At 40.9% G+C, this 27666-nt stretch overlaps 1 protein-coding gene across 1 annotated transcript in view; it reads right to left on the bottom strand.

Moving 5' to 3' along the window:
- RNF150 (ring finger protein 150) overlaps nt 1–27273 on the bottom strand; it is a 72069-nt gene extending 44796 nt beyond the window's left edge. Inside the window, exon 1 of the mRNA XM_005492179.4 lies at nt 26498–27273. Coding sequence (XP_005492236.2) covers nt 26498–26963 — 466 coding nt within the window. The 5' untranslated portion in view covers nt 26964–27273. The remainder of the gene's footprint in view (nt 1–26497) is intronic.
- Between the last annotated feature and the right edge of the window lie 393 nt (nt 27274–27666).

Genomic DNA, 27666 nt, shown 5'->3' with positions numbered 1-27666 from the left:
TGCTGAAATAGAAAGATGTGCTTTTCTCCACCCAAAGAAGTGATTTAAATGACAAGGCACCGACCAGGAGAGAAGCAGGCAGTGAGACACAGCAGCTGCTGCTTTTTCTGAGCAGCTGGACAACAACAAGCTGACAAAATCAGAGCAGCACTTGGGGATTTTTCAAAATTAAGACCTGTGAATTCTCTGCTTAATTTTTACTTAATTAAGTAAAATTTTACTTAATTTTTACTTAAATTTACTTAAATTTTTACTTAAATTTTACTTACTCTGCTTAATTTTCACTGCAAAGAGCAAAGAGATATGCACATAGATAGTTCTGAGGTACCTGGTTCTGGAAGTCTGGAAATTTATTTAGCCAACAGCTTATTAATAAAAAGACAAACAAACATACAACTTCCTCTGGGTGTTTTGGTTCTTTGCCACACAGAAGCTCCAGGCAGCATACAATGAAACAGTACAGCAAATTATCTTAGATCAGCTTAAATTATATTAGAATCACATTCTGCAGTAATGTAAAATATAGGTATATTTTAGTAAAACCAACATTTTTTTCTCCTACTCATATTTAATTAATATTGTATCTCTTAAATTTTTTCTTTATTTAAAGAAATTTACACAGAAATCAGAGCTCTTAATATATTATAAGGAGGATTAATTAGCATCACTACTTCTTCCATTTTGGGAGATTATTCAGCACAGAAAAATTCAGAGGACAATTTTGGCCTCTGTAACATTGATAGTAGTTTCTTAACAAGTCCCCTTATTCCAGCTTCCCATTTAAGGCTGTGTGCATAAATCCCACATAACAAATTTAAGGAAATAATTTTCTTTTTCAAAGGTTATTACCTTAAGCAGATCTAGATTTTATTTATATATCACATATGCCACTGATGCACAAATATTAGACACCATCTAAAAACCTTTTGGTGAGGAAATAACAGCACTTAACAATATCAAAGCTATCCTTGAAAGGAAGATATAAAATTCAGTCATAGAGCCTTTATATTCCCAGGCATATATTATTTAATAATAAATAATATTTTTTCCTGTCATCTTGTTAAGTTTTGTGATATAGCTATTTATGGACCATGACAGGATGTATATTTAATGTGTTAAGCAATACATTTTATTAAATGTAGAAGTTGTGAACCATCAGTTTGGTTCGTATTAGTCACTTACAGTATTGACAAATAAGTGAATTTGCACCATGTGAACCCTTTAGACTGGACAAAATTCCTCTCCAACCTACAGAACACGGATGTAATTTATACATTAAAAGATCTATGGAAAGACAAATCCAGCCCGAACTACTTTTCAGCTAGAGCACAGACACACGACACCCTGGTGACATGGCTCCCATTTGAGGCTGTGTGCATAAACCCCATGTTTTCTGGCACTACAACGTCCTTTAAGTGCTTGTCACCTGTATTTTCAAGACCTGTGCCTTTTCAAAGCTGAGGAATCATAAAAGGTAAAGGTTTAAGTGCCAATTTTGATGCATAAACAGCAAAGCCAAGCTGGGCAGAGCAGAAGAGCAGGTGCCCTTGGTTCAGTGAGCAGATGCTGCCCCATCTCACTGGGATCTCTTTTCTGGGTACATATTGCACAATTACATGTGACTGTGATACACATCTGGAACTTCTGGACCATACCTTTATTCTCCATGCCTTTATCTGGAGCATACCAATAGCAAAACACTTTTAATTATTCTAAACTTACTTATTCAGATGCAGTGTTTCCAGATTTTCACTTGAGAACACAGTACCACACAAATATACATGGCGTGACTCTGCAGAATGCTAGGAAACAGGAGCATGTTGGAGCCTTGCTATTAATTATTATTATTATTATTATTATTATTATTATTATTATTATTATTATTACTATTACTATTACTATTATTATTATTATTATTCTCTTAAGAAGTATAGAGAAAAACTCCTCCAAACGTGCCCATCTGCATTAAGCCCTGGGGCTGTGGTGGAGACACATGGAATATGGGCAGAGACAGTCACTCATCAGCAGGTTTCTACAACACCAATGTCTTCAGCAAAAGTAGAAAAAAATATTGGTCGGTGGAATTCTTTTTAGGGGACAAGAAATGGAAAGAGAGAGAAGACAGAAAGCCTGAGGATCTCTCATCTTTTTGCCCTTCTGAAAGAAAACAATGGAGCTCTGAAACTCACTTCTCAACATGCATGTGCATGCATGAGGAGGGAGCAAAGCTACGAGGACAGCTCAAAGAAATGGGAACTCAGGCAGAAAACTAAAAGAGAGCAAGGAAAAAAAAAGTCTGTTTTAGACTATACATCACAATCTAATCTTCAAATGAAACAAAACAGTAAAATAAATTTACACCCAGAATCATCTCCCTGGTCCCAGGTAATGCAATATTCAACTTAGACTCAGTTATTTTTCAAAACACCAGTACTTTGGTATGAAGCAACAGCAAGACAACCTGATTCTTCCAGTCACACATCCATCAGCCTCATCCTTTTTCCTGACCTTCACAGAATTCACCAGCACATCCATCTGCCCACAAGATCAGTGTCTGCTTAAGCACAAGAGGATGATTAATTAGCAAAGGAAGGGGCAAGGAGAACTCAGTCACAAAAGCAATCAGGAAAATACATCTAAATAAACTAAATGACTGCTGTGGGAAAGGAGAGGTGAATTGCCGTGTGTGCTACATTATTCTAATTTTCTGTTTGTTCCAAGTGCCAGCACCATCTTCCCTCAGACGGGAAGGGGCAAGAAGTGTGCCCAGAAAGCAGTCAGATACAAGGAGTGTTACCTAGAAGGACTGTGTTTAATTTCCACAAGGCTGCAGGCATGTTTCTCACAGAGCTGTATATGTGATGAACATTACACAAGGAACAGAAACCAAATTTTGGGACTGAGGCCTACCTCATTAGTGGAGCTATATATCAAAGCACAGAAAAAGCAGTTTCATAGACAAGCACATCAATTATATAATTATCCTGCTGGCAGCAGCTCAGCCTCTTATGCTTCCACTGTATTTATATTCAGTTTATGTAAAAACTTTCTGTACACACATGCATATTTTTCCATGCATTTCTTATTCATAATTGCTGTTTACTTTATCTTGTTAGCTTTTGCCTGTGACCTTTTTGCTATTTAAAAAAAAACAAGCAACGAACCCCACAAAAAGAAACCCTTGCAAAGTGCTTAAAGGAGAAAGGTCTATTCAAGGAAGAGAGAAAACTGCCACGTATGCAGAGCAGTGTGGTGACAAACACATGAAATTATTAGGTATTCATATTCTTTCCCACAGCTTCCTTTGCATTTAGCTTTTGAAGAAGGGAAGAAAAATAGAAAGGCGATCATTCTAAAGATGATCCCAAAACGTGAGTGCAGCTGGCAAAGCAGCACAAAAAGCAGACTCATGGCATAGACAGTCCTCACAGCTTATGCTGCTGTCATATTTAGATTAATGATGTATTTTATTTTCTAAACAAGCTGAAATCCGTCCCTTTTTCCCCTCTTGCTCATGCACATCCAGATGCTCCCATCACACAAATCTCTCTCACTCTGTACAATTCAGCTGCAGCTCACTACAAGCTGAGCAAGTTATCTTTGACACTGAAATAGGAATTCAATCTGAAACAGGCTTTCAGAGAAAGAGTATTGTTATACCTGTCTAATCAATATTTGCCTGTTAAACAGTACCAAGAAATCTCTCTTCAATTCCATCAATTTAGATTAAACCCTCACCCAACGTGAATGCCTTCCCAAGGAATATGCAACATCTTTTTTGACCAAAATCACCTTAATGAGAATTTAGAACACAGACTTGGTTAGAAATACATCTTCTACTTTCAAAACAAAAGACATGGCAGGCACCTCTATTTCAAATCATGACAGTAGGTTCCAGTGAAAATGATTCCATTGCTGCAAAACAACCTGCTTAATAGGCCTGAATCAGTGAGCACATCTCTATAGACAAATAGTGCTAAGGGAAAACACACACAGGGATGGGGAAAAGGTGACACTCAATCCAAACTGCACAAAGGATCTGCTAGAAAAACTTCAAAATTTCAAATTTAAAATGCTTTTGTTGCTCAAGGTTTGATTTTAGTAAACTTCAGCAGCCTGGGGATATGCTATAGCATATTTCAGGGTCAAAATCATTCTGATTGTTGAAACACTCAAAACTATGCCCTTAATTATATACTTAATTTGAGCTCTGGAATAACAAAAAATGGCCTTCTGAGGATGAGGGCTATTCTCAAACAGGCAGATTTGGGATGTGCATTTCAAAGGCACTGAGCAGTCACTCTTTCCGCTGATAGAAGAGTTGCAGGTGCCCAGCATCCATCAGAAAAGACCAAGGTTAAATCCTTGAAGGCCATAGCCATTAACTGTTTGCAACTTTTCATATTGGATTAGAGTTTGCATAATAAAGTAAATCTCACTAGAAGGGACACAACCTGGAGCAGCAATATGGAACAAAACTAATTTACAACATGGTTAAACTAATCAAATGAAGATTTCCACCTATGCAAAAGGACATGTTCTTAAAATGTAGTGTGTTGCATTCATGTTTTTCTTTTAAACCAGCACTGAACAAATAGAGAAAACGACCAAACTTTTAGCTGAACTTGGCCACAGCAAAACCAAAGTAATTCAGACACCTCATTACTTGATTCCAGCTCCATAGGACAGAGCAGTTCAGCAAAACAGAGTGTCATTGATGACTCAGTTCAGCACTGACCAAGAATAACATTTATTGTTAGCCCCCAAAATGTACTATTTCATCTCCTGCGGTGATAACAGTGCCACAAGTATCTTACTTCCCCCTTCTGTGGGATCCCCAAGGAGCACTGCAGTGTCCATTGGGAACAGCAGGCCCTGCCCAACTATTCAAGAATAAATTCTTGCTTCCATGGGTTTTGGTGAAGAACAGCACGCACAAGAACCTACAGTGTAGCTAGAAAACACACATTTATGTCATGAAGTATATGATACAGGCTTGGGAGGGTTTTATTTCTCTCCTGAAGCTCTCTGTGCTGACATAATTCACTGTTATTTTAGCTTTTCCTAAAAAGACACCATCAGTAACTTTCTGTGACACATTCTGCATTTGACTGCCTCTTTCTTTATTATTTTTTGTTCAAATTCTTCAAGTGTATTCATTTCTTGAGAGCTCCAGCTGGGGGTGGAAGAAGGATGGTAAATCTGCAGCAGGTTCTGCCCTCAGCTTCACTTCCATTTTTCCCAGTAATTTTAGACTGTGAGATAACACAGTCAAGCCAGGCACCGATTACTATGGGGCATGTCAAACACTCATTTTGTGAAAAACATATCTGGCCCTCAAATAGATTTCTTTATTAATAAAATACTATTTGTCATTAAGTAAACAAAATGGAAAAACAGCGTCTCTGCCCCAAGCCCTGTTTTAAATGCCTGAAAGGAACATTTATCAGAGACAGAAGTCACCGTGCACTCCAAATTCTGCCTGCACTAATCTGAAGCACTTGTTTTTGTATCTCGCTCCATCAGTGAGCATTTTTTCTACATTCTAGCAATCAGCTGAGGTGAAGATATAGACAGGATCTTTTTATGGCAAGGGAGCGAGTACACTGGCATTCAGACAGCAAAGCTTAATCTGGAATTAAACTCTGCGAGCATGCCTTAAATGCCACTTCCACTGCTCATTCACTTTATTTTTTCTAAAGGTTTTTCCTCTGAAGCAAATGTAATATGATTTTAAATCATCTAGCAGCCTGTCAGAGCTAGAGCTAGGTGCACTTGTTTAGCATCAGTTTTGTTGCTGCTGCTGAGATATGTTCAGACCATTCCAGAGCTAACAAGTGAAACCATCCCAAAATAGCTCAGCCCAGAGCTTACAAGGGCAGATGGTCATTTCAGCAATAAAACTGACTTGTGGAGGGGCATTTTGGGGTGAAACAGAATTCTCCATTTGTGCCACAGAAAGCACTCGGTTTGCTTTGGTTTGGAGCCACAGGTGCTCAGAACCTGAAAGAATTGTTCCAGTTAAACACATGGGGGAGGGAGATAGCACATCTTTCATTACCAGATTAAATGGCACACAGGAAAAGATCAACAGGGCTGCCAGACAGCTGAATTTCATTTTAGTCCATGATCAAAATATATCCGACTGTTATTTTTATCACAGAGCCCAGATATGGATTATTTTTTCAGGTCTGGATTTGACAAAATGTCTGATAAATAATACTCTTACATATTTTAATCTGTTAGAGCTATGTATTATTTTGTAGCTATTACTATCTTTTTAAAAGATAGTAAATCAAAAGATGCAGATATATGGTTGATTTAATCTATTATATTGATTTAATATATTCTGTTTTATAATTATCTATTATATTAACTTAATCTACATATTTTAAAATGTTTTAAAGTGGAAAATCCTCAGCAAACCATATACTTTCATGAACATAACAAGGCTGCAGGGCTATAGAAATGCATATGCCACAGTAGGCAGATGAGATTTCAAAACAAATCGTTTTTTCTGGCTATTACAGTTGAAATACATCCTATTGCTAATACTAACATTTCCAGCTGCAGTGACAGATTCTTTTTTTACTGACTTTTTTATTCTGCAAGAAATTTCAGAGAAGAGAGACAGATGAAGCTTTAACTAGTTCTTCTCAATAACTTGTACATCAAATTTTCTTAATCTTTTCCAAGGACAACCGTTCACTGCCACAATAATAGACATGGGCTTAAGCCACATGTGAACTTAATACTCAGTACTATGATTAAATTGAGGTAGAAACTTAGTACATTTAAATGCACAGCTTTCAGGATAAGAACTTTAGATGTTAAAAATGTCTAGATTTGAGTGTAACAAATAATCGCATCTGGCTGAAAAAGTAAAGTTTTTTGCACAAGTAATACCGGAAGTTGCATGAGGTCATAAATATAAAAAGATAATGAAACTCAATTATGATTCCCAGCAATTACAACAGGGAATTAAATGGAAACACTTTCTTTTTAGAAACTATTGTTTAAAATATAGTTTTATATTATTTAAAATATAGTTTTATATTGTTTAATATATAGTGTTTTTATCTTAACATTAAAACAGATACATAAGATACGGCAGTGGTTTTTTTAACTTCAATGCATGAACATTCTTTTGCGAGGACCTATTTGCAAAACAGATTTTTTTCAGGGTCACATATAATATATAGAAAAGTTTATTGACTTTGCCACCAGTCACGTGATTTTTTTCAGCAAAAAAATTGCCTTCAGAAATACAAGAAAAATGCCAACTAAAATTTTATTCCTGCAATTAGGGCAACCACAATTCCTCCACCATACTCAGTACTCTGATCTCATGTATTTCAGAAATGTTAATACATGGAAAAAGACTGTTTTCTTCAGCTAATCAGAAACCATCATTTTTAGACATTTTTAGAAATAATTTTTTAGATTTTTAGAATGTTTAGAAATTTTAGAAATCATTTTTAGAACCCTAGAGCTCTCAATTGGCCAGGTGGGACTTTCACCCATTATCAAGAGAAATTAAGTCCTCGACTGACAGTAAGTGACAACTTGAAGCTTGAAAGACTCAATTTGATAAGTTACAAACCCCAAATAGAGGGGGATTAAGGGAATTTCCTTTTCCACCCTGTTGTACAGATAGCAGAGAGCTGCACCTAGCATTGTAGTTCCAGGCAACATGCAAAGGATTTTGTGCTACAGGCTGAACTGATGTTAAACACATTAACAGAGTGAACAAACTGGAATTGTAAGAGGTTATAATTGGAGTTCTTGTTCACCTAAAATGAAAACCTATTTCACCCTATTGAATTCTGACAGTCTGACATCTGCATGTACAGGGAAGCTGACAGTTGTAATGTCAGAACACATTCAGAGCCCTCCACCTCTGCACTATTGTGTCATTGCCATATTTTCATATTTCACAGGGAAATTCAATCTCATTTTCCTCTTACTAACATGTGTGTGATGTTGTATTTACAATCACTGCAGAAAATGAGGCATTTGAGATTACCCTACTCTGATATTTCACAAAGAGGAGCTGCTATTTAGGATTCTGTTTCACTTCATGGAAATGCAACTTGCTGCATTCTCTTCCTTGCTTGCCTCCAAAGGTTTCTTTGTGAGGACCTGACTGCACCACAGCCCTCAGTGAAGAATTCAGTGGAGCTAGATGAGATTCTCCTGAGGCATGAGTGGCATTATTTGTGTTACATCTCTGTTTTCCAGGTGGTATTCCTTGAGCTGGCTGGTGGGAGGAAGCTCAGCACTGATTTGTCACTGTGTACTGATCACACCAAAGTTAACATCTGCACACACAGAGCAGAACTTCATTCCACAGGTCTAGGGAATGAATAGGTGCTTCTTTTCAAAATATTGATTAAAATGCCACCTAAAATACTTGTAGCAAATACTTAGCACAAATTTTATTTCGGCAACTCCAGACCATCAGCTTTCCTTTTCTATTGTGTACTGGACAGTCAGCTGCACTCCTCAGTAAGTTTAAACAAACAAAATAAATAACTGGCTTGAGCCATGAACTGCTCTCTGACAAGGAGATACCAGAGCTGTAAATGATAACTTCAATACATATGGCACTCAGAAAACTAATGCTGAAAGCAGAATAAGAACACAGAAAGCCATTTAATTATGCTTGTCGCTTTGATATTAATGTGGTAACTAATTGTTTTTCTTCTAGAGACACAAAGAATGCATTTTTCTTGCAGTAACATAAAATAATTGCAGACTGACTATGTGCTCCCTAACAAGGTTCTGTGATAATAAGTTTTTTTACTAACATTGCTTTCCAGCTGCTGATGGAGAGCCTCACAATAAACCTACACTGATACTAGACTCTAGTGCCAGCTTTTTTACTCCTCTTCCATCTTCACTGCCCTAAGAGGCATCTGATCCCACTCTGTAACATGTATTGTATTAAAGCAATGTATTAAAAGCAATATTTAATGAAGGCTGCTGCTATTGTCTGTTGTCCATCACAGACCTTTGTGTAAGCTTTCCTAATATAAAAGGCCCTTTCTTAAATGCAAAGTGAGTAGTCATTTTAAATGTGAAGTATGTACTGTACTCTGGGAGACGCAAACAGCCAAAGAAATGACAATCCATGCTGATGCAGACCAAATACTTTGATGCCACACAGACCGGCTTTGCTTGATGACTGTTCAAATGAGATGTGGAAACATATTAAGTTCCATTTTTAGCATATTCCATCTCCAAAATCTCCATCTACAAAACAGAATAAAAACCTTTTCATATAAAAGGATTTTTTCCCATGTGCTGGGAAAAATGCTTTCCCATTCTTACTGGAATCAATTAACCCCTTCACATTTTATCTCTCAAATGCTACAATCTCTACCTTTGCCAGTTTGCTACAAATAATTAACTATTAATGAATTAAAATACATCTGTGATAAGGAGACAACACAGGATTAAATAAAGTCCAGAATCCTTACCACAGACAGGTTTATTCACCAAGTCTAATTCAAAGAAATCATATTCGAAGTTGCATAACTACTTTAGGTTTGAGATCCTATTTGTTTGCAAGGATTTCATTTCAGTTCTGTCAAGGCACAAGAAAACACAGAGATGTGAAAAATAATAAGGAGAAGATGCTGTCCACAGCCTAGATAGTGTAATACAGATAAAAAATGAATTAACTCAATTAACTAATTCATTGTCATTGAGAGATGTGCAGCTGGGTACTCATGAACTACAATTCCATAAAACAAGATCTACATTGATTTTAAAGACTGAACTATACCTGTTTGGGTCTTTGCAGAGGAGAAAGCAACAACTCCAGGTTACAACTAAACTGGACTGTGAGTTTCAGGCTGTTCACAACCTTGACATGATTTGCATTGTTCAGTTTCTGCTCTTAGGTCTGGAGAGCATCTGATGATCTGAGAGGCTTGTGACTATAGGAGGGTAGAGCAGGAAAGCATGATGGCTCTTTGAAGCTACAGTGGCCAAGTAGGTCAATATGTACACAAAAGAAATGTAGAAAAAGCCTGTTTCTAATTTTTTATTGAAGTCATAAAGCACAGAAGGGAGATGCATAGAGAGAACGATGCTGCTCTTAGCCTTGATGAGAAAAGCTTCCTTGAGAAGAGCTGCACTTCTAGCTCCTTCACATCTGACATGAGATGACCAGTCATTCAGCAGCGACATGAAGGATGAGCATGAACTTTGTGTGTGCTCTTGGGAATTATGAACATCCTCCCCACCACCAGGAAGCCACAGGCAGAGTTACCCAACATGCAGTCACAGATTTCCCAGTGCAAATAACTGCTCTTCCCTGACCTCAGCTGTCTTTCTTTGAGCATCTTCCCTGCCCCTCACAACATTTTCAAAAGGAAGATGGACATTCTACATTTAGTTCCACTACATGACAGAATACTAAAGCAGTTTCAAGAAGATGTGGTTACTGAAACTGTGCAAGAAGACCAGAGATCACCCTTAGGAAAACCACTAATTAAACATGACCAGGCAAGCACATGGCTAAGGAAGAGAAAATGCATGCCCTGGAACAGTGTGGCTGTGACATGACTTGAAATCACAGTCCAAAGAGAGAGGAAAGAGGCAAAGTGGGGGTGAACTGCTAATGGGATAGGAGTCATCAAGGATATGGTAGCTAGAGGAAGAGATGGCTCTGCAGGAGCAGGGAGTATCATCGAGCCAGACAACCCACAGGGCATGCCCAGACCTGGAGAGCGGGAAGCTGCAGCTGATGTGACAGAAATGCTGGCAAACAACAGTATGAACAGCCTAAGGACGTGTGACAGGAAAGGACTGTGTCAGCAGTGTGAGGCTGGAAAGCTGGGGCACACACGTTGCACCGACAGTCCCATTCCACATGTAAGGTATTCACACCAATTCCCGACCCTTGCTCCTCTAACAAAGGCTATACAGGATGTCAATAATGTCAATAATGCCAACAGTCTGAGGCTGGAAAGCTGGGGCACACACATTACACCGACAGTCCCATTCCACATGTGAGTTATTCACACCAATTCCAGACCCTCGCTCCTCTAACAAAGGCATCCGATGGTTTTCTGCAGCCCAAACCATCTCAAACAACATTTCAGTGCACGAAGGATTTAGGTGCAGGGCCTTCCCCTGGAAGTTGAATCCAGGGATGAGAATCCTTTCCCAATTGATCTCAGATTAGGAAGCTGCTAAGGGGCTTTTGAGCTTTGCCTGCACACTACTTGCTCTGTTTTGCAGACAGTGTAATAAAAACAGCTGCACTTGATGCTCAACATGAGACTTAAGCCATATGCTCTGCTTTTGGGGAACAAGGCCATTTTACAGAGTTATGGGCTGCCATTCCTAACACATCCCTGCCATGCACCAAGCCTTGAGCGAGGCCAGCATGGAACTAGGGGACTGCAGGGTGAATCAGGTCTGATAGGGTCCATAAAAAAAAAACAAGATTAGTTTCTTCTTTAACCTTAAAAAAGTCTTCTTGAAGCCCAAGTCATTTTGGAAGAGCTAAAAGGGAAGCAAACAGCAGTTTGGGAGTGGGAACCAAGCAGCCTGAAGGAGGACAAGGAAGGAAGAGAACAGGAGAGAATGGGGAACTATTCCCACATTCACTGCTTTTCTCTTTTTTTTTTTTTTTTTTTTTTTTTTTTTTTTTTTTTTGTAGAGCCTCCAAAGCTAGAAACATTAGCTTAAAATTGACAATCAGTACCTCACAGAACCTGGCTCTTTACAGAGGGAACTTTTATGGAGTTTTGAAACTTGAGGTGGTTTCATTAATTTTGCAGAAATACATTAATCTCCCCTCCTTAAACTCAATGTGCTGAGTAGTTCTGATCAGGAAGCAGATTTGTAATGCTAATAATACTGCAGTTCCTTTGATGCGATCCCAATCTAGTAATTGAACCTGTTAAAAGTCACAGAAAATACTTGGCAATCACTGAGCTCAATTAAATCATTGCACTTGTATTTTCAAATGCTTTTAAAGTAACAAACAGAACAAGGGAAGCCAGTTTCCTGACACATGCTGCAGAGAAAAACAAAACAAAACCAAACAAAAAACCTCCTGTACTTTCAACCTGTACCAGATACATTGTACAAGGATCAGGGCATCAGCGGATCAAACAACTTTCAGTGGCTGGGGATGTTAAAAAAACCCCCAAAAATCAAATTTTTATTTAACATGAAATCTATCATTTCAGTAGGAGGGGAGGAAGATGGGGAAAGACATTTAGTCCAACTACAGTTTGGTGTAAGCATGTTTAATGTCATTGCCTGGATTATTTCCCTTTACAGGCACGTTTTTCTTTTTTTTTTTTTTTTTTTTTTTTTACATCATTTACAAAACTACAAATTGGTAGATTAAAGCAGAATTTCAGAATGTATATGAAACTGATAACATTTTAAAAATTAAATAATTACAAGAGTACCTTATGAAAGAAGTGAATACAAATAGGCCTCAGTTGAAAATGGAGGAAAATTTCAGTCTTGCTGGAAAAGAAAGCAAATTAGTCTTGGTGGTAGGTAGGAGCTCAAGCATATGAAAAGAGTGAACATATGGAACCCAAACGATCAAATAGGAAGCTTGGAGAAGGAAGGTGCTGGAGGGGTAGGAATAATCCAGTAGTAGGTTGGAATCCACTCCTGGCACACTGTAAGGTTTGGCTACTCCACCCTTTTTGCATATTTCTCCATTCTCAAAACTGAGTGTTATTTATTTATCCTTGGAAAGAAAACTATCCAAAACAAAAACAAGATAGTAATTACTAGCAATTTTGAAAGGTACAAATACTTCTTGCAGAGAGGCACCATAAAAAAGTCATAAGTATTGAATTAATTAATTGCGAATGTCTATTTAATTAAGTATATTTGTTTGCTACCTGGCCTCCTGCTCTGCACTGTGATCTTTAGTGTGAACTGCTGCTCATACACACAGCCCAGTGAAATTTAAGGAGCACCATCTGAGCACAAACACACCCTGAGTAAACTATAAATAGATAAACAAGTTCATTACATCCAATACATGCCTGAATGGGTATTTTCGGCATGAGGGCCTGCACTGTAAAACTGATCTCTCATTTTCCTACAAGGAACCTTGTCTCTTTAGTTAAAGCTTTTACCTAAGGATCTGAACACTCCTAACAGGATTTTTAATTTCAGATCTGAAATATGGGACTACACATATCCAGACGGAGAAGAACACGGAGATCACTCTCTGACTCATTTCTAATCAAGCAGTTGGAACAATATAGGAACAACATTAATCTCCTTTTTTATCTCTGAAACTTAGAAACTCTTCTCCAGATGGAATCTCTTGGTTTCAGCATTCTGAAAAGCTGACAAATGGAAGGCAAATTCCTGTCCCCACTCTGTTACACCTGTGCATGTACAAGCTGCAGGATTGCATTATGAGATGTCTGTGTCAAACATTCCATTTACATTTCAAAACAACACATTTTACTCACATTTCAGAATAACAAATTTTATTTGCATTATACTACCTGAAAGGTTAAGGACTCAGGTTGGCTGAGACAATTTGTTTTCCCTACCTCTCTCCTGAATCCCCCCAAATCAGAGAAGCACACAAAAAAGGAGTTTCTTAGAACTTTCTGACTTTTTAAATAGCTCTAGTTTTTTGTTTTTCCCCATGTCCTGCAGAACTGCAACTGAAACGAGTTGCAAAGCAAACCAGCAAAAGTGGCACCACCATGCCATGTGCAGATCAAACATAGGGCTGGTTTTGTCTATGCAGATCATTCTTGGCCAAATAATGACATGGGACCCCTACATCCTTGCCCCTCTGTGAGTTTGATACCAGGGGTGGGTTACCTGCTGTAGCTGGCCTCTCTGGAGGAGGTCAGCATTTTATGAGATACACGAATGTGAATAAAAACACACAGACACATCTGTGCCCACAGGCCAAAGATTCATGCAATCTACCCCTAAATAAAGATATTTACGCCTACATGGGAGCAATATGCACAAATGGGCCCAAATCTGCTTTAAACAGGCAGAGTCCTTCCTCTGTACTTTGACAAGAACATGGCAATGCAGAAATAAATTCAGAACTAAATTCCTCTTCAGTCGGAAATACATTCCTCTATCTAAGCACATGCTTCTCAGGCAAATTCACAATGCTCTGCTGATGCTCAGTGTGTGTTCCACGTGTTCACATCTATAAAACAAAGCTGTTGTCAGAGTTACCTGTCAGTATTTTCAGACTTCACCAAAAGGTATGTTTTTGCCCACACTACATTTTGTACAGCTGTGACTGATTTTGTATGGTTGATTATATGGTTTTCCCCATTTCTCTCTGAGATTTAGGCATGCTTTGAGGATGATGAAAACAAAAGCACTTAACATAATGCTGATACCACAGTACATTCCTAATTAGATTCTTTCTTTTTAAGTCACAAATGAATACCCAAGCAGATCTTTTTACAGTACCTGCTGATTATAAGAGTTTTCCATGCTGGATCTATCTGCAACAGATAAGGCAAAGGCTATATTTCCCTACTGAAATGTCATTATCTGAACATGCACTGCAGCCAGAAGGTTCAGAGTTTGAATGTGAATTTCATAGCTATTTAAATGACTTGAAACAAGAGCTTTATATGAAACATTTCAGATTGAAGATGTTCAGAAACTAAATCTTGCCCCAAATGTGCAAGCTTTAGTAGACAAGAAAGAGCTGAAGACGTCAAGGGATGTACTTAAGTTGATTCCAAAGCAAGGTTTGCTTTAAACCAATCTTCAATGGTAGCTTCTAGTTATCCCCCGAATATTGAACTCAGATATTGTATCATGCAGTTTCAGATACTTACATGCTATTTCACATGCCTGTTTCCTCTCCCTTTAAAAAAATCAAACCAAACCAAACCAAAGCAAACCAAACCAAAGGAAAAAAAAAAACCAAAAAAACCCAAACCAAAACAAACAAAAAACCCCCAAAAAACCTAACAAAACCCAACAACAAACATAACACACACTGGCTCCCAGGGAGGAACGCCAGTCATAACTATTGAAAATTTTCCTCTGCTGGTAATATTGGCGTTGCTCACGTATTTCTGTGTTTGGATTGCATCAGAGACAAATTCAGCACATGAGCTTGAGGACGTGAAAGGCAGGTATTTTTTTTTACCTTGGTTCTTGTATGACAGCTTATGTTCTCTCTCCTTCTTTACTTTCCTGCCTCTGATGACTCAGTGTCTATGGACGAGCAGATCAGAACTGCAAGCTGAAACCATGAACTTCAGCTACCCTGTTATTTCCATGCTCCATCACCTCTCTGGATCCCTCCTTTGATTTCTCCTGCTTGTATGTAATTGTAACATTTCTGTTAAGCACTGCTGTGCATTTGATATTTCTGTCTGGATTTAGCCTCCCACAATTAATCTGGATCAAGGAGATCAAAAGGCAGGATGTCTTCAGGATACAGCAGTGCCTCTGCTGAATGAGAGACAGCGATTCTCTCATTAGCAACAACCTTGATCAGCAGAGAATTTCACTGCAATATGGCACGCTGAAGGCTTACAGAGAGGTTAAACAGTTAAAGAGTTCCAAAATGATGGCGCAGTGAAAACCTGAAAACAGCCCATTTGCACCACAAAACATCATTCAGCACCTTGCAATCAGGCTCTGAAAAAGAGAGAGTGATCCCAAGTATGTTAGAGAACCCAAATGAGATTAACATGGTGATTTTGAAAATCCCACAGGCTCTCAAAACAGAATGGCATCACTCAAAACACAATATGCACGTCAGGAGGAAGGCACTGAAACCACCATGTGGTATTGCCTACACTGTGCTCTCTTCAGCTGAATGGTATTTCTAGAAAAATTATGAAAAAAAGGAAAAAAAGATCACCAACCAGCCATGTATTTCAAGATCTCATAACTAATAAACCTCAGTCTGGAACAAATTCAGCCCATATTAAATAAATGCCATCTTAACTTGGTCAGATGTTAGGAGCAGTTTAGAAGTGACCTCTGCTCGGCTTTATGTGGATAGACACTGTCTCTGTAGCCATTTCTATGACAACTGTCCACATCCATGTGGTATCTAGATGGATGGCATACAGCACAGATCCCATCCTTCATGGAGACAGTGAATGCTAATTTTGAGCATTCTCCTAACAACCACCACGGAAGCACTCCCCTTGTGATGAGGCTGTCATCATTGCCATTCCTCCTTAGTGTACCAGCTAGTGAAGAAAGGTGTGAAAGCCACATTGCTCTCTCTCTCTCTCTCCAAATTTAGAGCAGGTATTTTTGCAGTGCATCCAGCCAGTACCTGCTCGAGATTCTGGAGATTTTATCTCAGCTGTGGCTTTGGTCAGGCAGCATCCTCTGTGCCTGCCCTTGGAGACAGGCTAGCAGGGATGTGCATCCTGCACACCAAGCCTCTCAGCCCCTTCCTAACACAGCTCTAACAGCACCCAGTTCCTCTCACTTCACACAAAAGCCATAAGCCCTGCAGGAACCAAATTTTAGCTCTCAGGAGATTTCAGAAAAAATAATGTTTTGAAGCCCACTGTCAGAAATACACATAAGACAGGACCTGTTATTCTCAAGCTCTCTCTCTCAAGCAAAGGCAAGAAAATTAACTTCTTCCACTATCATAAATGTAACAGTGACTACACACTTTATACATTCACTTGAGGCCAGATGGACCCTTTGTTGAATGTGCCAGTTGATATTTACAGGCCCAAGGCACTCACAGACTGACCCATCATTTTATGCAATTACAGAATTATCTTAATGAAGCTCTGGTGCTGTCTGGTGTTCTGCTGGAATCCAACAGATGTGTACAATTCATATGAAATGCTGACTGCTGATGCTTCATTGCCAATGCTGCTGAAAGCCTGCTATTATGGTTCTTGGTGGCTCTTCTGCACTTGACAAAGTGTTAAATATTAACAGGGCAGCAGAAGATATAATGAGTTCAGTTATTCATTTTTCTGATTTAACTAGATATAGCGAGTTCAGGTATTCATTTTCCTGATTTAACTATTTGGCAATCAAATCCTTAGGAAGCTTTGCCATTGACTTCGGCACGGCTCGGGTTTCAGAAGTGAGGTTACAAATCAGTGGCATCAGTGGTAAGTGCATTTGTGGAAATCAGCAATCTCAGGATACTTTTTCTAAAGGAAAGATTTAGGAGCTGGGATTTACAGGACAGTTACTGGAATTCTTTTCATAACATGCAAAATGTAATTAAATTAAATGGGAACTTTGGAGACCCTTCAATAGTGAAAGAAGTTTTTCTTTACTATGAACTTCCTGTGACTTTTCCAGTCATTTGTGTGCTTCTTCAAAGTAGCTATAAAAGTGGACCTAAAATTCACCCACCTATTGAAAACTTAATACATTCTTTCAGTTTTCATGCTACCCAGTCTGCACAGAACAGCATCCTTTCTGAAATACAAGGTCCAGTCTCTTCACTGCTAGAGCCTGGAGGTGCTTACATGCTGTGAATGTTACCCATTTCAGTGATAGGGACATTGCCATTATTAAAGATGGAAACCAAAATGAAATTGGAATTACTTTTTTGTAAGTTGATTTAATATCGTGCACTTTATGAATAACGCCTTCATGCATTCTCAGCTCCTGAAACTCTTGCCAACCAATGGAGAGAACTGTTGGATAGCAGCATGGACATCAGGTTTATTTATAAATTAATCAAACCTGCAATAATTCACTGATGGATGGGCTCCAATTCTGATATAGCCAAATTCTGATATAGCAATTCTGATGATAGCCAAATGAGTAGCTTGCTAATGTGAGAAGTGGTTTTTAAGTATTGGTCTCATTTGCAAGGAAGAGATTTTAGGAGTTGCTGTATTAGTCCAGATAAGATCCCATCAAAATTGCCTCCCTGCTGTCATTACTACAAGGATACTATTGCTTTACATATGCACAGTAGCTCCTGTTTTGTGGGCTAATCCACATTTGTCTCCTGAGAGCCAAAGATAACAGCTTTGTGATGGAATTTGCAGAGTTGTCTTTGCATTGGCAAAAAATATCCAAAATATCCTGGTGAGTGTCCAGAGTATGGAAAGGCAACAGTAATCATTGTGCTAATTCAACACAGCATTGGTCAAGAACTAAGAACAGATGCTACACTTCAAATGTACGAGGTACCCAACAGGAGATATTTTCCGCTAAAAATTCAGTACTTGCTTTGTCTTTTTCTGTAAGTCTGATAGCAGAAAGATGGTTACGTAAATTAGTTAATGGGAATGAAGCTCTTAATTATTGCAGAAATAAGTGATGTCATGCATGTTTAGAAACCAGAAAACACCAATTCTCTGGCATCAAAAATTTCCTTGCACTAACAACCATTAGAAGCCATAATTTTGGAAGGAAATAGTTATGCAGTCATATTTTTGTTTTAAAAATTGTCTGTGGGCTCTCATACCTTGCACTTCAGTAAGTTCTGATCATTAGGCCAGGATAGGAAAAAAAAAGGGGGGGAGGAAGGTTGTCTGGGTATACAGTAGAGAAAAGAGAATGGGGTATTTTCCCCAGGGTTTGGGACTATCAAGCCCCATGCAAATAACATTAAGGTATGGGCAACCATTTAGGAAATTCATGCTACAAGCCTGAATTTATTTCACTTGCATGGGCAGCTACAGATCCCTGTTACACCCTGCTCTGTGAGAGCAATCTCACACTGAGTATCATTGCCATGTGTATCTAACACAGTGCTGAAATCTGCAAACCTCAGGTCAGTACCTTCAAATAATACTGATGATGATGATGATGAGATACATGCACAGATTGCCAGAGAAAAGCCAGTCAGGAAAAAGTCAGGTCTGTGCTCTGGAAAGGAGCTAGTATCTAAAGCTGGCAGAAGCTGATTAAAATGTAATATATAATCAAAAAAAGGAAAAGAGAAACTAAACTGCTTCTGAAACTGAAATTCAGCCACACAAAATATTTACTAAAAGAAAATTTTTATTCAAACCAGACCTGTAAGACTTTTCCAAAGAGCAAAAACTTTCCAAAACAGTTTTCTGTTGAAAATCCATTTCACTACAGAAGAAAAACAGTTCTGATAAGAAATAGTTCCCATCAGTTTTTCCAGCATCCAGTGTGCAGGGAAACTTAATCTCCTTCCATAAAAGCACGAAAGAGAGGAGACCATAATTTAACCTTTTAAGAATTAATGGAAAAGACTCAGGGGTGTTCAGCAGCAAATGTGCTATGCCTGTCACTCTTCTGAGGATTTCTGGTGTCCCACTCCTCTGAGCCCACCCTGACAGCAGATGCTCCTTAAACCCAGAGCCAGCTGCAAAGGAAAAGCCACCAAAAGAGCTTTAATAATCCTGCTCTGCTTCCTCTTACAGCCAGTGCTTATGCAAAGCAAATAGCCTTTGGCTCCTTCTGTCAACCTGGGAAGGAGCAGGCAGAAAGGAAAAAAAAAAATCAAAACAGTAGAGATGAAAAACAGGTGCAGAATGCATAAAGGAAGGCAAGAAAAAAAAAAAAAGGGTGAGAAGTCCAAGGAAAAGATTTACTCGAAGCAGGGATGATAATGTAAAAAACCCCAACAAACCAAAGGAGAGAAAAAATTAGGTAGAAAATAAAGGGGTATAGGACTGAAGGAAATATAATGCAAGGCAAAGACAGCATTATAAAAGACATAATGCATTTTACTCAGCTCCTCATTTTCCAGCAAAAGAAATTTGGATGAAGTCTTTACTAAAGGTATGGATTTGATGCACAAGCAGATGGTACTTCAAACACAGGGACACATGAAGAGCAGTGAGAGACCAGGCACAGAGATTACAGAATCTCAGAAAAGCTGCCTCCGTCAAGGAACATGATAATGTCAGGTAAAACTAGGAGACAATAAGCTCATAATAAAAGCTTAAAAAGGCACAAAAGGGGAAAGCAATCTCTGTGCAAATATAAGAGGCAATCATGTATGTGTCTGCGGCATCAGACCATCCTGTTTTAAAGATGATTTATTTTTGAGTACAAACACAGACATGTACTAGAAATATGGCCAAAGATTTAAGGTTCTCTGACATGGGTTTTTGAAAGGGCAAAGAAAAAGCAGAAATGATTTCTGTCTTCTAACAGAAGCTACTGAAATGGAAAAGTGGAAAAGGAAGAAGAATAGGAACATTTTAGCTAGCATCACAGGATGTAAGACCGGAGAGTTCTTCATCAGATACTGATAGAGAACCCTTGCATAATTGGAAAATGCAAGAAATCTTTTCCAGTGAAACTTGTTAGACATCTGAGGATCTGAAAATGCTCTGCCACTATGTGAATAACAATGAGGTGCAAAAGCTTCTCCAGTGCTCCACAAATCAATTTAACCAAAACAACAAAAGCATAGAGCTTACTGTGCTGGGTCTGAACCCAGGCAACCCTCAACACAGATTCTACTAATGCTGACACATTTTACAGCAATCTTAAGGCTAGGTATATATGTTAATTAAAGATGAAATTACCTGCTAGGGTCTCCATACTCTGCCTGTGTAATGTCAGGCACATTCACTGAAAAATAACAGTGACCATGCTAAAAAAATTTGGTTTCGGACAAGGACTGCAAAATGAAACAGCAAATAGAGGAGCACAATTTAGTGATGTGTGATTTATAAAGCTGGAAGCCAGAGATTAATGTGATGTCTAATTCCCTTAATAATATAATAACATGGATGTAGTGAGATATTCTTACAATGACTTGCAAAAAAGAGATGGCTTGTAAGGAGAGACCTGAACAGTAAGAAGCAAACCAAAGAGCACATAAGAAGGGAGGAACGCTAAGATTTGAAACAAGTTATGAGGAAGAATAAAATCCTATATCATTAAGCCCATTTCCGTGACAAATGATGAAGGCTCATAGACAAATATGTCAGTAGTGCAGGGCTGTCTTGGCAGAAAACCATACAAAAAACTGGCTTGGTTAGGAAGCACCCCACTGCTGAGGTCCTCTCTCATGATAAAGGCTCACAACACCACGGAATACAAATTATTTGTAAAAAGCCAGGTCTCATTAAGCACAAGGGAGAATTTGCCACCCACCCTGTTCCATGTGCCCCAACTGCATTCCTGTGCAGATGCAATGTTTCTATCTGTGTTTAAGAAATACACAAGACATTCTCAAGCCAGAACTCTGTGGAGTTACATGGCAGCAATTTCTGTTTCTGGGGTTTGAGAACTAAAAAGAAAAAACTTTTTTTCCTTCTAATTTTGCCTCAAACTGAAAATACCTTTCCAATTTACAGCAGGACAATCCTGCATATAAACACAGTTAAACACATCAAATTCAAGACCAAAACTCTGACATACTCTCAGGTCTGGCAGTATAATTGAATATCACTATGATTATACTGTCAGAGGCAAATAAACAAGCACTTCAGTTTATTGACATTATTTATTGGCCACTCTTGAGAGGGAAAAGAAACAAACAATTATTTTTAAAAGCTATTATCTTAAGTAGCACAGAACAGAGTATGCCAGCTTTTCATATTTCAGTGTGGAACAGCAGTAAAACAGTTTAATTTTTTCATTGTCTCCTTCATTTCTCCTCAGTTCAGTTTTCTAAGGTTTATTTCAAATAATTTATTGAAGAGGAGACAGAAAGTAAAGAACGCCCTTGATAGGCCTCTCCTGTAAAACACAGCTGCATAGTATTGAGGTTTCACAAGCAAACAATATTCACAACCTGTCCATTAGAACTGGTGAATGAAGAGGTGCTTTCCCCATCCATTTTTGAACTAAAAAACATTGTTCCCAGCAGTTGGTAAGAACCCAACTCAGTGATGTTCATCTGGCTGAAGAATTACCTCTACTAATGTGGCCAGTGCATCAGAGAGCAGATGTACAGCTGGTAGATCTAATACAGTGTATTTTTAAAGTTAAGGTTGCACCTAAGAGGTTTGGGTTTTCTTCTCCAGGTAAGAGAAATTGTAGTTCTCAAGAGAATTACGAGATAGTAGATCCAAATGAAAGGTAGGATACTCTGAGGGATCCTTGACCCCTGCTAATCCACATCCAGGACCCAGTCAAGCTGTGCAGTGCCTGAGCTGAGGCTGAACCACCCAGATTTCTGTTCCAGAGAAACCAAAATGCTGAGGAGTGAAATAAGGAGAGCACTGGCGATGAACAAAGCCTGGGATCACATCCCACTGCAGGATAAAGACACAGCACAGCAAAACCTGTCTGCACACAACCAGCTGTGAAACATTTTGCCACTTCTTTCTTCTCACAACTGCCATATAACTCCCTTGTGATATACAATGGATACAGCTGGCTTTTAACCCTCTCCTTTAGTTGCTGTGCCTCTGTGGAAGTGATGTGAATTTAATATCACTGCAAGGTATGGCATTCCTAATTAACATCTTTGTGCATTTTGTGTCTCATGCCTCAGAACTGCTCTCCTTACACAGACAGCGTTTGTTTCTGAAGCAGGACAAAATCCTCCCCTTTGCAAGAAAGCACTGTGATGGCAGTGGATGGAACACTGTGGGAAGCAGCCCTGCATTGGTAAGGTGGCAGATTTCATGGACTACTCAGTCTTTTCCATATCTGATTTCTATGAGTCAATGATTGCATTGTTCACTCCCTCCTGCACCAAAGGAGTCATCAAGTGACTGCTACTCAAATGCAGCTGAAAGGGCAGAAATGGGGCTTGTCTTGAAGTGATTGCTGTTTCTGTGTAGGTTAGCTATGCAGGAATTATCAGCAAGTGGAGAAGGTGTTGGGCTATCCCTTCATAAAGACTTAACCCTTCATCAGCGTGGCTGGTGGTGTGCAGAGGCAGGCATCACTGGAAACTCAGTGAAACACATAACAAAGCACCATGAGCTCCTTCAGACAAATGCTGCACAATAACGGGCTCTTTTAGGCCCTTGCTTACATGAGAAAAGTACAAAGTGTCCTCTTCTCTCACCAGGAAAAGACTCCTAAGAGTGCCAACACAGAACTAGTTAGTTTTCTCTCCCTTTCTGCTGAAAATGTTCCCATCCTCTGTGATGTGAAGGGAGGCAGCACAGAAATATATCTGCATCAATTAGTGAGCTACACTAAGCCATAAACTGCCACAATATTCCAATAACTAAATGGTATAATCTAAGATATGCCATTCTAAAGACAAAATATCGATGGGACTAGGACCAACCTCTGCTTTCTCAAAAGCAAGCCATTCTCCTAAGGACTAAATAACAAAAGGAGTTGCTCCAGACTACCAGTCAGCAGTTAGTGTGGATGTGGATGCAGTTTTGTTCCCGAGGAAGATTTTCTCCTCGCTGTGTCACTTCCTACTGCAGAGATCTGGAGACAGCACTTGTATGAATGCCACTGTATGATAATCAAAGCAGAAATCCAACTGCTTTTGAAGTCAATAACCTTGGAGGATCAATGGAATCTTCAGTGAATCAATACTTCACCACTCTGGCCAAAGCCCAGCCTATTACCAACACATCTTAAAATATGCAAAAGGTACGACTAGTCATTGATTAAGGAACAAAAATCTAAGCACAAAGGAAGAGACTGCTATTGAGCTGAATGCTCCCAGGTTGAGCAGCACGTGTGGAGGGACACATGTGAATCTGCAGTGGAATGGCCATACCCTCCTCATGCAAACCTAGATAACAGCTAATTTGGTGTGAGTAAGAAAAAACTTCAGTGAGTAAGAAAAAACTTCAGTGAGAAACTCCAGCCAACACTGTGGATTTCTTCTGGAGAAAAAAAGAACATCCTATATATTATCAGAGTACTTTTCTGCTAGGAAAGTTGATCTAGAAGAAATGCAAAGCACCTGAAATAGACATTCAGAAATTCTAGATGCTTTTTTTTTCTTTCTCTGGTTGGAGCTACTCAGTGAAAATGCAAACAAAGTCACATTCACAGCTCCTATGCCATATAAAGCCAATAAAAATAAGGATGCCATTTGTAGCAGATGATATCCAAGCTAAGGACATCCCAGCAGGAGAATCCCAGAGCTCCCCTTTCTCTGTGAATGCAGATGTCATAGCTCCAGAACATAGGGCAGAAGCCACTTTGTTATGCAACAGGATGCACTTTTCTGTATAGGAAGAGATCGTAAGCTTCTGTGAAACCTCAAAAAAAAAAAAAATCTGTGAGAGAGAAATGGAAAATAATAAGGAAGTAACATCGTATTTCTTTGGACTTTAAAATTGCTTTTTAGGTCATATTTCACCCTTCCCTCTCAGCCTCCAAGTATTTTCCAGGATGGAATTTTCTTCTCCTCACTCCAGGATTTCGCGTGGGCAGAGCATTGCAGATGCTGCTGAACTCAGAAACCAAGAAACTGATTCATTTTTCCCTTGAATCTTGTGCTATCATCTAGACTGGGAACAAACAAATAAATGTCAAAGGCTCCACGTTAGAAACTCGCAGTAGCCACAATTTTACACAGCCTGGCCATTCACTCTGTCCCAGAGTAACAGCGGTACCAGAGGGAAAGTCCTGAATTCCTGCTAGATTGCTAAATACCTAAGAATAATTGTTTTTTCTTCTGTTCCATCAGACCTGTGGCCTAAAACTCCTTTTAGTTCTGACCACGTGCAGAGGATAGGCTTTCTCTAAGGTAAGCCCAACAACCATGATTCAACCTCGCTGAACAAAAATCCTTAGAAGGAAGACAAATTCATCAAATCTATGAGCAAAGTACTGATCATATCCCACAAGTCTAGGTTGATTTCTGAACGTTTATTTTTACTTCAGCCACTGGTGCTGAAGCCAATAATCTTGGAGGATCAATGAAACCTTCAAAGCCACTGCTGAGCATCAATTCAGTACTCGAAAAGGATTCTCAGGACAAATCCTGTGGAATCATAGGACACAGAAGAAGCTGCTCCCAGGACAATTGATACTATGTTCATATTTTTTAAATCTGAGGCCACTTGCAGCAAGAAAGTTTCCTTTCCTACTTCATCTCAGACTTTAAAACAAACCAAAGCTCTAACATTCTGAAAGGTTACACACGTTTTTTACTCCCACCATTTCTTAATAAAACACCATTTGTGTGGGAAAAGAGCTTAGTGCATACTTTAAAAACAGGCAAACCATTAATTAATCCAGCATGTTGGCAGTTTTGGAGAAACTTACTAGAGAATAATAAAGTATGCTGCATCCTAAGTGTTAAAACAGCTTGAGCTTTACTGTGAGGGTGCATAAGTATGCCAAGCTCCTACTACTTTATACTTCTTAGTATATAATCTGTGACACTTAAAGTAGCAAGAAGTACAATCTGAACAGCTGCTAAACCGTGGACAGGTTATAAAACATAGTTTTAGGAAGCTCAAGAGGTTATGAGTTGCCTGTCTCACAGAACCAAAGGAAAACACCAAAAAAAGGCCCATCTTCCACCAACCCTACCAAAGAAACACTGATTTGCCCAATAAAAGTGGTTAATCTCCAAAACAGGCAGGACACAAGAGGCTCCAAAATCTCTGCTTTTGCATCAGCAGTGTTCTAGCACTAGGGTTAGGCAACAAATTGCTTTTCAGCACATCCAAGCTAGCTAGTTTACTGTGGAAATGTAACATGTCATTAGAATAACATCCTGTTTTGCAGCATTTCTGTATTTCTATTTACTCCAACTCTACTAAGACTCAGCTGGCATGAAACAGCTGGCACGATTAGTTACTGGATGGAAAGCACACTGAGATTTCGCAATAGGCGGCATCTTATCTCCATGGCATAGGCAGCTGGTGTAAGAGACAACTGATCCCTGGCAGAAAACACTGTCCCTAAATAGAAATCTGGTGAACAGTTTCTAGGACGTTATTTCAGATCAAGCACTGGTATGGAAACAGTGGGGGTGTTTTTGTGGGCATAAGCCCACAAAAGGGCTTTAGGTTATTTGGGATGCCTGGATTTTGGCTGGGTTTAGTTGACAAGCACATGTTGGGACTTTGGCACCCATGTGCTGACTTTGCAAGCACAAACTCCACCAGAACATTCACCTGGGAGAGGACACACTCTCCCCATCTCAGTCCTGGACAACACATCTCACGTTCTCACCAAATCAGGTACTTGGCATTTCTACTCGATCTCACAGCTTTCACATCATTGCAGCCACGGCTGTGGACACCGTGTTCTCCACTTCACTGCACCTCTTGATGAGCCTGCACCACATCACTGCAACTTCTCCTCTCCCGAAATCTCAACCACACTGGATCCTGCCACAGGACTCTCAGGACACACCGGCGCCCCACGGTGGGATCAGCGCCCATTCCTCTGCTACACCCAAACTTTGCACGTCCCAAACTTTCCATCATCCCTCCTGGATGCACCGGCGGATACATTACCAGCACATCCATCCTTTGCCATGGCAGCACGATGACATGACCCCACGATGGGCACCCAGCGATGCCCAGAGCCCATCCCGCTCCCTGTCAGGAGGTGCGAGAACACCTTCCCAGAGCAGCTCGCACCGCAGGGACGCGGGAGGGCACAGCGGGCTGGAAGAAGGGCTCCGTGCCCTCGGCACAGCCCGGCTCACCTGCGTGCGGCATGGTGATGGTCTCGTTGGCGTTGCTGGAGCCCACGTTATAGATGACGACGGCGGAGGCGTTCTGGGCGGCGGCGTGGCGGATCTTGTCCTTGTAGGTGCAGTTTCCCCGCGGGATCAGGGCCACCCAGCTCTTGCCCGGCGCCGGGGCGTTGAAGCGGGTGCCGGGGTCGCAGGCGTAGCGGTCGGCGGGCGAGGCGGACAGGGCCACCTGCCCGCGGGCGTCCTGCTTGGGCGACTGCTCGCCGTAGCGCCCGCACTCGCTCTTCTCGCTGCGGAGCTCGGCGCCGCCGCCCGCCGGGTCGGCGTAGGTGATGTTGACGAAGGCCGTGTACCACTCCTCCTTCTCGGCCACGGTGAAGTCCAGGCACAGCAGATGCACGAAACAAAAGGACAGCAGCCATGTTGAGAGCGCCAGGCTGCGGCACGCTTGGATCACAGACATTGCCATCCTCATCTGCCGGCCCCCCGCCCTCCCACCCTCCCTGCCGGCCCCGCTCCGCTCCGTGTGTGCGTGCGCTGCTCCGAGCGGGCGGCGCTGCTCCCCCGGCGCCGAGCGGACCCGCCAGCGGGGGAGGGGGCCCTCCCTGCCCTGGCAGCCTAATTCATGTCGGGGCCGCTGGATTTCCTCGGGCCGGCCTCGCCTCTGCCGTCCCCTCTTCCTCCTCCCTCGCTCCGTTCCCCGGCCCTGCCCGCACGCTGCCTCCCCCGCTGCTGGCAGCGCGGCCGGGCACGGCACGGCACGGCACGGCGCGGCGCGGAGGGGGCGGCGCGGCGCGGGGGGAGCTCCAGACGCGCACACGGCGAGCGCCGCAGCTCCCGGTGACGCCCCGGCCCGGCCCGGCCCCGCGGCCGGCGGAGCGGAGGGGATCCTGCAGGAGGCTGCCGGCCGTGGGGGCGCCGGGCAGAGGGGCTGCGCTGCCCGGCCCCGCCGAGGGACTCCCGGCGGAGACGGCTCTCGCCAGACGGGCTCCTGCCCGAGGGGCTCCTGCCCGAGGGTTCCCGGCGGAGTAAGCCCCTGTCAGACGGGGTCCCAGCGGCGTAAGCTCCTGGCAAAGGGGGCTCCTGGCAAAGGGTTTCCCGGCGGAGGGGGCTGCTGCCAGAGGAGCTCCTCCAGAGGGTTTCCCGGCGGAGGGGGCTCCTCCAGAGGAGCTCCCGGC

The sequence above is a fragment of the Zonotrichia albicollis genome, chromosome 5 (genome assembly GCF_047830755.1).
Source record: "Zonotrichia albicollis isolate bZonAlb1 chromosome 5, bZonAlb1.hap1, whole genome shotgun sequence".
Lineage (NCBI taxonomy): Eukaryota > Metazoa > Chordata > Aves > Passeriformes > Passerellidae > Zonotrichia > Zonotrichia albicollis.
This window is presented reverse-complemented; position numbering and strand designations above follow the sequence as displayed.